The 13,730-nt window shown below is 48.1% G+C and overlaps 1 protein-coding gene across 9 annotated transcripts in view; it reads right to left on the reverse strand.

Moving 5' to 3' along the window:
* Nucleotides 1–13,730, reverse strand: part of Elmod3 (ELMO domain containing 3) — a 38,468-nt gene that overhangs the window by 9,416 nt on the left and 15,322 nt on the right. For all 9 annotated transcript variants that reach the window (XM_008762978.4, XM_063285782.1, XM_017592542.3 and 6 more), the window contains 5 exons: nucleotides 9,111–9,179; nucleotides 8,449–8,540; nucleotides 6,117–6,240; nucleotides 5,743–5,865; nucleotides 3,234–3,364 (listed from right to left, as the gene is read on the reverse strand). In XM_008762978.4, coding sequence (XP_008761200.1) covers nucleotides 3,234–3,364; nucleotides 5,743–5,865; nucleotides 6,117–6,240; nucleotides 8,449–8,540; nucleotides 9,111–9,179 — 539 coding nt within the window. The remainder of the gene's footprint in view (nucleotides 1–3,233; nucleotides 3,365–5,742; nucleotides 5,866–6,116; nucleotides 6,241–8,448; nucleotides 8,541–9,110; nucleotides 9,180–13,730) is intronic.

Here is a 13,730-nt window from a genome sequence, read left to right on the forward strand (position 1 = left end):
TGAGTTCCAAGGCAGCCTGGACAACAGAGGGAAATGCTGACTCAAAAATTAAGAACAGAACAAAGCAAAGTGAGGGCTGGAGAAATGGCTCGGTGGTTAAGAGCACGGGCTACTCTTGCAAAGGATTGAGGTTGGATCTAGCACCTACATCGGGCCACTCACAACCACCTCTAGGGGGTCCTACGCCCTCTTCTGCGCTCCATAGGTACCTGCACACATGTGCACGTACACACACATACACATAAGTAAACATAAAAATCTTTTAATAATGTGTTTTTTATCTATTTTGCATGCATGTGTGTCTATGTAAGGGTGACAAATCTTGGAGTCAGTGGGTGCTGGGAATCAAACCTGGGTCCTCTGGAAGAGCATTCAGTGCTCTTAACTGCTAAGCCATCTCTCCAGACCCAAATAAAAATAAAATTTTAAAATAAAAAAGCAAAATAAAAACAAGAATATACATACCCCACACATATACTCAACATGACTGGACTTCAGAGTCCAGTTACCCTTCCTGGCTTCCTGTAGCATGAAATCCTCTGAAAAAGAGTATTTACTGCCTCAAATTTATTCCTCCCTTTTAAACTTAAGTCAAGGCTCTTTTCTCTGAAGTCTGCTGAAAATGTCCCAGTTGCGGTTCCCAGCAACAGCCCAGCAATCCTTGGATCTGACCTCTTACCCACCAGCCCCATCTGGCCCAGATCAAGGCCAACTCAATATCTGCCTCCCTGTGGCTTCTGGGGTGTTTCTGTCTCCTGGACTCCTGCCTTCCCTCCCTCTCATCTCCTGTTGGGTAATGATGGGGACGCCGTCTCACTTGTTCCAGGCTATCTCACTCCACCTTCAGGACTGAGAGCAGGACTTCCACTGCTGACCAGTTCTCAGGATTGCCTGCAGGAATATTTACAACACAGGCTTCTGGGGTCCACAGAGGGTTTTCTGGGGACACTGAAATGGCTAACTCTCCATCATCATTCTTTTCTTCTCCCCTTCTCTCTCTTTCTCGTTTCCTCCTCACCTCCTCTCTCTTCTTTCCTTTTTTCTCTTTCTGGCTATATAGCCTAGGCTTGCCTTGAACTTGGTATGTAGCCCAGGCTGGTACCAGCTCACGAGAGGTATTTGTTCTATGGTAGTAGTAGGGATTGACTGCGGTACCCTGAGCCTGCTAGGTAAGTGGTCTTTCACAGCTACGTTTCCAACCCCGGGCGTCATTGTGTGCGGCCTTGCAAGGGCGTCATTGTGTGCGGCCTTGCAAGGATTAGTCCTGTGCCACCACACCCTGCTCAGGATATGCACTTATTTTTCTTCAATTTTTATGTGGATGGTGGTTTGCTTGCATGTATGTCTGTGCACCACATGGGTGCCCTGTGCTTGAGGAGAGCAGAAGAGAATGGCAGATGCCCTGGAATTGGAGGTCCAGACTATTGTGAACGGTCATGTAGGTGCTAGGAACTAAACCTGGGCTCTCTAAAAGCAGTCAGTGTTCCTAACCACTGAACTACCTCTCTAGCCTCTACTTCTTTATGGTACCTCTTTCTTTTCTTTCCTTTTTTCTTTTTCTTCTTCTTCTTTTTTTTTTTTTGAGAAAAAGCCTCACTATATAGTCTTAGATGACCTATATGTAGTCCATGCTGCCTCAGTCACAGAGATCCTCCTGCCTCTGCCTCCTGAGTGCTGGGGTTAAAGGTATGCACCACTATGCCTCTTTTTTTTTTTTCCTAGCTGTCCTTAGTTTTAAAAAACAAAAAACAAAAAAACACTGACTTCCTCCTTGCCCTAAATCCTAACCCTATGTCCACTGCATCAAACCCACACTGCTCCCAATCTCTTACAGTCACTCACTATTTTATTTCATCTCCTCTGAAATGTCCCTGTTCCAACCCACTGCCCCCCGCCCCGCCCCCCACAAGCTTGGATGATCACAAGGGACTCCTCGGAAATTGTCTTTCACCCAGCAGCTGGTAAGGTCCCTGTGAGGCAGCAGGCCACTGTGCTGTGGGAGGCTTTGAGCAGTTGCACCTGATGAACCTGGACTCCTGCTCTCTGGCCTGCTTCCTTGGTGACCTCTTCTAACACCTTGGAACATATTCCATCTACTCGTTCCTTCTACTGCCTGCTTTCTGGTGACCTTTGGTTCTGCTGTATCCTCTGGAACACCAGGCACCCTAGACACAGGCCTGGCCAACATGCCACCTCCTTATAGGCTCTGTTTATCTCCTGAGAGCCATCTGACCCTGCCATTACACTGTGTCCTGCCCTTACTTAACGCCTCTCTAAAGGATTCTGGAATTAATTCACTCATCTTGTCATCTCTGCTGGAAGGATCCTGGTCTGTTTTGTTCTCTGACTCATCCCAAGTATCACAGAACATTTCTGAGGGTGGGTGGGGATGCGGAGGAAATCTTTGTTCACTGAGCGAATTAATTGCTAGCCCCAGGAATTTGGGGAGATAAAGGGAGGAAGCAGGCCACATCCGTCTTCTCTGGAGGGGATACTATCTTTCACCACATGGGAAAACCATCAGACCTATTTCCAAAGGGCAGGGAGTATTAAGGGGTTACTAAAACCATCCCTGGGCCAAGAAAGAAGCTACCAATACCGGAAGCAGCAACCCCTCTGTGTGCCTAGTGCATCTGACCACAGACAACTGGATATGCCCAGTGAGCTAACAGTCATGATGACTGTGTTGAAAGTGGCCAGTGTCAGGAATCCTGGGATATGGGCCTTTGGGCATGCTAACAACAGATTATCTTGATTATGTTGTTGACAAGGAGACACGCATCGTAACTGTGGGTGGGACCATTTGCTGGGCAGGTGATCTAGAACCATGTGAAACGGACAAGTAGGCTTAACATTCCTGCAGGTGTTGCTTTGTTCCTTGACTGTGTGCACTGCGACCAGCTGCCTCCCAAAGCCCCAGCTGCTGTGACTCCCGGCGTTGATGTCCTATAGCCTAACTGTGAGCAAAACCACTCTTCCTTCCTCACTAGCTTTACCAGAACACAGAAAGGAAGTGAAAACAAGACTTTATGATTCCCATCTTGCAGGTAAGGAAATCAAAGTTCTGAGTGGTTCGGGAATTTGCTAAAGTCCAACAGCAGAGCCCAGATTCCAAGGCATTTGACAGAGAAGCCATTCCTGGCTCGTCTCTGTCATCTGGACACGGAACTGTGTTGTCCTGGCTGAGGGTCCTCAGTCCACAGTCCTTCCCTCTGTCTTCCCACCGAACCTACCTGGATATGGTGATGAGATAGGCGTAAGATCTCCTGCGCCATCAGCAAAGTCTTAGAGTCCATGACCAGGTACAGGAGGTGCAGGAGGGCCAGGAAACCTGTTCCCCTGAGGTCTGTGGCTGGATTTGCTCCTGTGGCAGAAACCAGGGTGAGCAGAAACAGTGAGCAAGAATGTGCACTTAGGGGCTGGAGAGATGGCTCAGTGGTTAAGAGCACTGACTGCTCTTCCAGAGGTCCTGAGTTCAATTCCTAGCAACCACATGGTAGCTCACAACCATCTGTAAAGAGATCCGATGCCCTCTTCTGGTGTGTCTGAAGACAGCTACAGTGTACTCATATATAATAAATAAATCTTTAAAAAAAAAAAGAATGTTCACTTAATGTGTCCTGAGCTCCCAGTGAGCTGGACCACTGCCTTGACACTGGCCCTGATGGATTAGAGGAGGATGAGAGCCCTGCACACGCCCACTCAATGGGACCAAACAAGCTCATCCTTCAGCACTCAGGAGTGCCTGGGCAGTGGTTTCCTTCTGTTCCCAAGGCCTTCTGGAGTCATTTTCCCACTCGATACCAGCAGAGTCTTCACAGAGATAGGGGCTGGGGGTAGAGATAGCAGGCAATGTGTTTGCCCACCACACATGAAGCCCTAGGTGCCATCCCCAGAGTATTATAAACTGGACGTGTTTGTCAGCATGCCAGTTTTCCCAGCACTTGGGAGGTAGAGGCAGGAGGATGAGACATTTAAGGTCATCATTGTCTGCATAGCCAAGTTCAAGGCTAGCAGGCAGATAAAAGAGGAGCAAAGTCTCCGATAGACCAGGCCTGCCCTTTCCCCTGCATCTCCACTATGTTATGACTCAGTAAGAAGGCCCTCAACTCATGTCAAGTAGATTCTGGAGCCATGCTCTTAGACACCACAGCCATCGAAATCATGAGCCAAAGAAGCCACTATTTTCTATACATTACCCAGTTTAAGTATTTTGTGATAGCAATAGGAAACAGACGAAGAGCAGACCACAGACGTTCCAGAAAAGCTGGCTCTCCAGCCAAAGGGTTAGGAGAAGGGCATCCCAGTGAGACCAGTTAGATAACATCCAACCTATTCCAACCAAGCACCACACAGATGCACGTGGCCCCACTTCTCCTCCTCCTCCTCCTCCTCCTCTTCCTTCTCTTCCTCCTCCTCCTCTTCTTCCTCCTCCTCTTCCTCCTCCTCCTCCTCCACCTCCTCCTCCTCCTCCTCCTCCTCCTCCTCCTCTTCCTCTTCCTTCTCAGTGAAGGCCCAGGTACCTGAGAGCTCTGATAATGGTCAGAATAATCCCCACTTCCAAAGATTACCACACTCTGAACCTCAGAATCTAGGAACACAGCACACAGCAAAGGAGATGAAGATTAGGTAGAATCCAGGCTGCTACCAGCAGAGAGGGGCATGTCTAGGAGGTATCTGGGTGGGCTCGGTGCAGAAGAGAGGGGTCCATGGAAGAGGAAGGTGGAAACACACAGCTAGAGAAAGATGTGGGGATGGAGCAAGCTTGGGGATGCTACTACTGGCCATGGGGATAGAGGTCTTCAGGAAGTTTATAGAAGCTCAAAAGGTTAGGGAAAAAGATTTTCTCCTAGATTCTTCACAAATGAGATCAGCATATCTGACACCCTGGTCCTCTCACTGAGTCCTGTGTCAGACTCAGCTACAAACTAGAGGGTGGCAGTAGGCCTGCTTGTTCTAAGTAACTCTTATGTCTGCACAGGGTTGCATGGAGTCCAGGCTGGTCTCCAACCTGCTATGCAGCTGATATGACTTCTGACTGACTACCTCCATTTCTCCGGTGTTGGAAGTGCATGTGCATGAGACTCTGTCATTTTATAGGGTGCTGGGGACTGAACACAGGGCTTCGTGCATGCTAGGTGAGTGTTCTAACAGCTTAGCTACATCTCCTAGTCAAATTTGTGAAAATCTGTTATAACTGTAGAAAACCAAGACAGCCCTGGCTGACCTGGAGCTTGCTCTATAGACCAGGCTGGCCTCAAACTCACAGAGATCTGCCTGCTTCTGCCTCCTGAGTGCTGGGATTAAAGGTGTGCATGTACAGCTGTTTCTTATTTGCAAATACAGTTTCTTATTTGCAAATGTAGTGATAGGATTTGGGGGAAAATAGTATAGGCTGAGGATGCAGCTCAGTGGACAGACTGCTTACCAAGCATGCAACGAAGGCCTGGGCTAGAGGTCCAGTACTACATACATGGGTACAGCACAGGCAAACCAAATTCAAATGGCATCACTCCCATGTGTGCCACTAAAGTGATTCCTAACAGATGGCAGAGCTCCAAGTGTCAAGTTCTCCATCTCCCTTTTCTTCCCTCAGCCTCGGCCATACTCCACACCCTCCTGTGTGCTGCTCCTGAGGCCCTGGAGTCTTCTGTACCCTCCTAGATGTCCCTTCTCACTCAAGATGGCCTCTCCCTCTGAACTAATCAGACAAAGAAAGCAGGGTGGGCACTTTTCTCTCACCCTGGAAGCCCAGGTCTTCCCAATGGTCTCCGTGCAGGGCACAGTCGAACTTGGAGCCAGTCAGCTTCTTGTAGATGGTCTGGAGCACTCGGCCATGCGTTGGGTTTTGGCTGTCCAGGCCACCTGCCCCAAAACACATGCACACTTTCTACTAGGCTGTTCCCAGGGAGAAGCCAACACTTCCTGGAGGATGGGATACTGAACGATGTCAAGATATGCTACTAATATCTTTCCTGTTTTCACAGCAGGGGAAATAGACCCGAGCCTGAGCATGTGCCCTGGGCTCCCACTCATGTGCCCTGGGCTCCCACTCATGTGCCCTGGGCTCCCACTCGTGGGCCCCGGGCTCCCGCTCATGTGCCCCTAGCACTTACATTGAGCAATGGTGAGAACCAAGTCTCTTTCTTCCTGAAGACCCTGGTGCAGCTTTGGTGGCCCGAAGAGGCAATGCCGGAGGGCAGCGAGCCCAGTCCTTTGAATAGTCGGCTGGATTCTTTTCTGAGAAGAAAAGGACAGACAATCTACTCAAACTTTTATCAATGACTGTCCATCTGTCAGCTAGTGTTTGGACCTGGAGAAGGAAGAGCCAGGAGGCAGCAGGAGACTCCAAAGACAGGCACTCCCAGCTCCCAGATTCTTTGCAGGATATCCTTCGGTAGAGGTCTTCCCAGCATTTGGTCTCTTGGGCTTTGTCAGAACCAGCTATTGACTGACCAGTGAGGCTCAGCTGTGTCCACGTGACTATGTCATACTTGATATGGTCAGGCAAAAGCCAGGTATCTACCCTTATATGATTTTCTGTTTCTCTGAGGATATGAATCCCAGAATTCAGCTCCTCCACACTTCCAGGAGTCAGATGTCCCTCCTGAACTATGTCATGCTGGTTCCACAAAGCCAGGGTCACCACTGCCTGCCTTACAGGATTCTGGGTGTTGGCATCTTCTGGTCTTTGGTATTAGTTTCTGTCTCTTTAGCCTCTCTGATGATCTAGGCTTTAGGCTGAAAACCCGAAACAACCCCACTTGTGTGTGTGTGTGTTTGTGTGTGTGTGTGTGATATGTGTGTAGGTCAGAGGACACTGTGGTGTCAGTTCTCCCTTCCCACCTTTACATGAGTTCTGGGGATTGAACTCAGGTCACAGGACTTGTATGGCAAAAGCCTTTACCCACGTGTGTGCTTCCCCACACAACTTTTGAAACAAGGTATTTCTATGTAGCCCAGGCTGGCCTTGAACTTATGATCTCTCTGCCTCAGCCTCCTGAGTGCTAGAATTACATATATGTGCCATCATATATCCACATCTTTTTAATTTATTTATTTTTTTTAGATTTATTTATTTATTATATATAAGTACACTGTAGTTGTCTTCAGATGCACCAGAAGAGGGCATCAGATCTCATTACAGATGTTACAGATGGTTGTGAGCCACCATGTGGTTGCTGGGAATTGAATTCAGGACCTCTGGAAGAGCAGTCAATGCTCTTAACCACTGAGCCATCTCTCCAGCCCCTTTAATTTATTTTTAATATTTATTTATTATGTATACATCATACAGCTTTCTGCCTGCAGGCCAGAAGAGGGCACCAGATTCCATTACAAATGGTTGTGAGCCACCATATGGTTCCTGGGAATTGAACTCAAGACCTCTGGAAGAGCAGTCAGTGCTTTTAACTGTTAAGTTATCTCTCCAGTCCCATATCTTTTTTTTTTTTTAATTATCTTATGTGCATGAGTGCGGAGTCTCACTGGTCAGTTGACAGACAGACAGCTCTGAAAAAGCCCCAGTGTACGTCTGTACACCATGGTCTGGTGCCCAAGTTGGGCCTGAGGTGGAGAGAAGAGGGTACTGAATCCCTGGCACTGGAATAACGGGTGGTGAGCTGACATGTAGGTGCTGGGACAGCACACCCCAATCCTCTGCAAAAACACATGCTCTTAACTGCTAAGCTGTCTCTTTCTCCAGCCCTCAGCGTCTTTCCTCAGTTTCTAAATTATACTGGGTATGGCAGTGCACGCTTATAACGCCAATACTCGAGAGGCTGAGGCAGAAGAACAAACTGCCTTGAGTTTATCACTAGCCCTGGCAACACAGTGAGTTCCAGTTCAGCCAGGGCTGCATAATGAGACTGTTTCAAAAAGAAATAAATTTATTACATTTACAAACAGCTCCTGGCTCCTACAGGGAATTTCTCCCCACTTGCCATGAATCGTTAGTACCCTGCTTCCCCGACGGTCTGCCTTCCTCTCCATGAGCTACTTGGAGTTTAACTCCATACTTTCCATCTCTAAGAGGGAAAAACATGTGTATTCGCACATGGTCTGAATCCCAGGACGCCTGATTTCCTCAGGCTCCGTTCCACAGGTTATTAGCAGGGCCCTGCACGAACTATGGGTTCTGAGTTGGCTCATGTTAAGAGCATTCATTGTTCAGAAAGCCCTGGGTTCAGCTCCCAGCACTGAAACACAAACCACTTGTAACTCCAGTTCCAGAGGACCCAACACTCTCTGACCACCACAAGGCACCTGCATATGCTTAGCTTGGAGCACATTTTGTAGCTGGTCTAAAGCATGAGCAATCTTTTCCCCTTACTCCCTGCAGTGCTGGGATTAGAGCTATGAGCCACTAAATCTGGTTCTAGGCTATCTGAGCTCCTGTACCTCCAGTGCCCATTGAGCATGCAGAAGCCTTCTTTCCTGCAGCCATACCTTGAAAGAGGAGAGGTCCACAGTCTGGAAGTGCTCCAGGGCCTCGTTGAAGGAGATGAACTGGCCAGGCTGCTGGGAGCTGACCCCACTCTCTAGATAAAAGAGAAAACAGCCAAGGATTGGGGATAACAGTTGTCCTTTTAGCAAACTACCACTGGTTGTCACCTCTAAACCAAGCACTTGTTACCAGCAATATTGGTGGTGGCTGGTATCACTCACTGTGACATTTCTCCTTAGCTTGGTGAAGTTTGGGTGAGACCCAGATAGTCTCTATCCTCCTTCTAAATCTGTTGGAAATGGACCTGGGACAATTGTCCCCAGCCTTCAGAGACTGCTGGGAGATGTCTTCCATAAGGACCCTCACTGCCCTGGTGGGGCCGCCATCCCTGTCCCCCTTCAGGGGTTAACCCTGACAAAGCTCTCTCGTCTTCCCTTGGCACTGGGTGGAGGATGGGCAGCAATGGCCGTCTTGCCCTGTGGTGTTCCTTCTCTACATCATGCAGTAGGATGTCCTCTTAGGATTTATGGGAAAGATTTTATTCTATGTCAAATAACTAGAATGAGAACATTCAAGGACTCGTCTTTTAGTCCTAGTCACAGGTGCTCTGGCTGGTGTGGCTTCTGCTGGTAGCTGTGTGGGACAGCATCCTTTCCACACTTACCTATGTCTGGATGGATGGTGTCTACCACCTCCCATTCTTCCTGGGCTCGGAGCATCTCTGCACTCACAACTGCAATGATGGGCAAAGGAGCCTCTGTGAGCTCTGGGTCCGAGGCCCTGTCACCCGGCCCCTCCCCACACCACAGCTGTCCAAGGGCCTTCAGGATACAGCAGGATTACATTAGGTTGTCATGTCTGAATCTTGGTGGCTTCTTTACAGAAACCAGAAAGGAAACAGGAAGCACTTAGACAAAGCCAAAAAAGCATACGAGGAGTCCATAGGAATCCCCAAGACAGCCTCAGCACAGAAGGAAACAGTCATGAAAAGTCGAATGGTCCACAGGAAGCTGAAGAAGCGATCTTTTTTTTTTTTTAAAGATTTATTTTATGTGAGTACACTGCAGCTGTCTCAGACACACACTTAGTGCATTGGATCCCATTACAGATGGTTGTGAGCCACCATGTGGTTGCTGGGAATTGAACTCAGGACCTCTGGAAGAGCAGTCAGTGCTCTTAACCACTGAGCCATCTCTCCAGCCCTGAAGAAGCAATCTTAAAAGTCTTAAAAGTGCTTGCCTAACGCACATAAATCCCTTGATTCAGCCCCTGAAACTGCATACACCAGGCACTGTGGTATATGGCTGGGAATCCTAGCATTTGAGAGATAGAGAATCAGAAGGCTGCTGGGGATATAGGAGACCCTGTCTTTAAAATACTGATAAAATAAGAATAAATATTCCTTTACTATTCACGTGTATGCCTATGTGTGTACATGCCCTTGTGCGTGTAGGTGTCCGTAGTGGCCAGTAGAGGGCGTGGGATTCTCTGAAGCTGCGGTCATGGGTAGCTATGAACTCTAGTCCTCTGAACCAGCAGCACTGAGCCGTCTCTGCATCTCAAAATTAAAAATCAAATTAAGTAATGTATCTTCATTTTAGACAAAAGTCTGGTGTGTCAGGTTTTTCCAGGAAATAGTTTTATTTTGGGGATTACAACATGGCTGAAGAAAAGGTGGACCAGGCATGGTGGCCCAAGCCTTTAATCCCAGCACCTGGGAGGCAGAGGCAGTCGAGTCTCTGTGAGTTCATGCATGGCCAGCCTGATCTACAAAGTGAGTTTCAGGTCAGCCTGAGCTACGCCCGTTTCAAAAGGAAGGAAGGGAGGGAGGGAGGGAGGGAAGGAGGACCCTACAAAAAATGAAGCAAAAATGAGGGAGCATCTTCTCACGGCGCCTTGTGCAGAGCACAGGACACTGCGATGTCATTTCCACTGCACTGAGTCTTTCCTAACAGAAACCGGCCCTGTGACCAGCAGCTGCTTAGCCTTTCTTGAGGTTTGGTTTAGATGGTTGCTTTTTGTTCTTACTGAGACAGAATATGCCTCCGTAGTCCAGACTGGCCTCAAACTCAAGAGCTTCTCCTGCCTCAGCCTCCAGCGCCAGGAGGCACGTCCACCACAGCCAGCTGCAGGAGCACTTACCATTTCCCCTAACCCCAGCATTCAACTATGCCCTGTCTCCTTTTAGTCACTAAAACCCGGAAGCAGTTTTGCGGGAAGCCTGGGTGCTGCAGTCATAGGAAAAACACTGGGTCTACAGAGCACTACCAGGGGAGCTACATCTTTACCCATTCCACCCTGCCTGTTACATGTGTGTATAAATTATTGATGGTCTCTCCCACATAACCCTGGCTTGTCTGGAACTTTATGTAAGACAGGCTGTCTTCAAACTCGTGGCAATCGTATCCCTTGCCTCCCCGAGCACACTCAAGGTATGGCCACCTCGCCAGGCACGCTACTCTCGTTAATGTGACCTTCACCATGCTGCTTCCTCTGTAGTGTCCTTCCACATCTTTCATACCAGACATTTCAGACCGTAAGTTAGAGGACAAGCTGCATAATTGAAGAATAAGTGCATGGAGTGCCAAAGTATTTAACAACTATAATCAAAACTTGTTTCAGCTTTCATAAAAGGATTTTACTTGGGTAAAATGTGCCCATTCTGGTGTGACCTCGGTAACTGCAATACTTAAGGGTACTTTTGAGGAGGCAAATTTTTTTTTCTTTTCTTTTCTTTTTTTTTTTTCGGAGCTGGGGACCGAACCCAGGGCCTTGCGCTTGCTAGGCAAGTTCTACCACTAAGCTAAATCCCCAACCCCTAAGGGTACTTTTGAAAAGGTCTTTTAAATTATTATATATTTATTGATATTGGATGTATGTCTGTGTTTGTGTGACACATATGTGTGAACCAAAAGCACAAGAGTTCTGACACAAAACACTGTGTGCTATTGCCTCTTTTGTAAAATAAGAACAGTTTAAAATCTTGGGTTTGTAGAATATCAACCTGAAGTCAGGCAGGCATGGTGGTTCATGCCTGTAGCCCCAGAACTCAGGAAGACTACTGTGAGTCGAGGGATAGCCTGGGCTATAGTGAGACCTTTCTTTCAAAAAGAGTAATTGCAGTGGGAAAACATTTTTTATGACAAAAGGATTGAAAAGAATATTAAACACGTCATTGCTCAGTCTGCCACAGAATCAAGCCTTTTAGTTTAGCAGGAGAACCCTTGATTTTCGGTGACCTTGGCAGACAGGGTCTGCTGCTTGGGTGTGTAGCATTTGTACTTGCCAGAAGACCTGACTGCGTTTATGAAAATTACAGTTCATACAACTGTTTAAAATGCCAGGGATGATGGTGTATTTCTTTAATCACAGCACTTGGAAGACAGAGGCAGGCAGAGCTCTGTGAGTTCAAGACCAGCCTGGTCCACATAGTAAAACTGCCTCAAGATAAAACAGGAAGGAGGAGCCAGAAGGAGCACGTCGGATGCTCCCTCTCGTCTGTCATGCGATACCCTGCACCAGTCTAGGGCTCCGGATGCAGCCCCTTGACCTTGAGATGGTGAACTTTAATGAACCTCAGGTTGTCTGTTTCTTTGTTTCTCAGTTAGGGTCTCATGTAGCCCTGGGTGATCTTGAATTTACTATCTAGCCAAAAATGATCTTGAACTCCTCACCTTTTACCCCCACCTCCCAAGTGATGGAAACACAGGCATGTGCCACCATGCTTGCTCAAACCTCTATTCCACATAAAATTATCCAGCCTCTGGCACTCTGTTACAGTAATGAAAACTGGATTGATCCAACAGACTTGCAGATTCTGCTGACAGCAAGGCAAAAGCTGTCTGGAAGAGGAGGGCAGGGGTCATCCCTGCTGCTTACTAGCTGTATTTTTGGCCAAAAATATTATGATTATCTGTGAGTTCTCACGGGATTTCTGTGAATGTGAGGCAATCCTGCAGCTTCTAACATGGGTATGTAGCAGGAGGTAAAAGTTCAACAAGTGCTCACTATACTGACACAGCCATGGGCCTGGAGCCAGCAAGTCAGAGGGATGGGGGCGGGGTGGGGGTGGTTTATAGATGCAGGGTCCCGAGTGTCAGGGTCCCAAACTGATCTAGCAGCCAGGGAGTTCCACCTTGCTACTTCCAGCCTTGGGGCAGCAGACACTGAGACTCGGAATGACTCAGCTGTATAATGTCAACAGGACTCGGTGTTGCATGAGTAGAGAAACAAAGTTCAACCTTCAGCACGAAAGACTGAGGGAGATGCAAACTAGGGACATGGTGACTGAACAAAAGGAGAAGAATGAGGGGCTGGGGGTTTGGCTCAGAGCATCTGCATGGTAGGAGCCAGGACAGTCTGTTCGGTTCTCAGCTCCCCTCCAAAAGAAGAAAGCTTAGCAAGAGGGCTTAGCAGCTAAGAGCACCTGCTGCTCTTCCAAAGGGTCTGTGTTTGGTTCCCAGCATCCTTAATGGCAGACAAAGCCACTAGTAACTCTAGCTTCAAAGCCTCCAGCACCCTCTTCTGGCTTTCACAGGCTCCCAGTGACATTCACTGACATGGACATACACTTATGCAAATCAAGTACTTCTTTAAAAAAAGAGAGAGTGGGCGCACTCCTGTAATCCCAGCATTAAGGAGGCAGAGGCAGGGGGATTGTGGCAAGTTCAAGGCCAACCTGATCTACAGAGTGAGATCCAGAACAGATAGGGCTACACAAAAACCAGAAAACACACACAAGGGACAAGGGTGGCTCAACAAAGGAAAGCTGGTGGGGCCGAGCCCAGCCGCCTTCCTACCTTTGAGGCCGGCCCCTAAGCAATATTATGATCAACAGACCAATCTCTAACCCTGTGACCCTTCACCTACAGGCAATCTGACTATGTCTGTGAGCCAGGAGCAGGAGAAACCTTGGCCGCAGGGAGACGGCCATCACAACGGTTAAGCAACAGAAAGTTCAAGGTCTGAGCTAGCCTTATCCAGCTGGTGCCTGAGAGACGACGAAACTGTGTGCACTGTCCCTGTCGTCTAGGAGTCAGGCTGACCCTTCCTGGCTCTGAAGATGTGAGGACAATCCTGAAGTGGGACCCACAGGAGGGTGTGAGTGTGTGTGTGCGTGCATGTGCACGTGCGTGCGCATGTGTGAAGCAAACTGTCTTGAGAGTAACTAATGCAGCTCACATTTTAATTTTTCTTTCTTTCAGTATTTAGTTGACTCGATTGTTTTGCCTCTCCCATTATCCATCAAACAAACAGCACCGGTTCTGTACATGGAAATTAGCCA

The sequence above is a fragment of the Rattus norvegicus genome, chromosome 4 (genome assembly GCF_036323735.1).
Source record: "Rattus norvegicus strain BN/NHsdMcwi chromosome 4, GRCr8, whole genome shotgun sequence".
Classification (NCBI taxonomy): domain Eukaryota; kingdom Metazoa; phylum Chordata; class Mammalia; order Rodentia; family Muridae; genus Rattus; species Rattus norvegicus.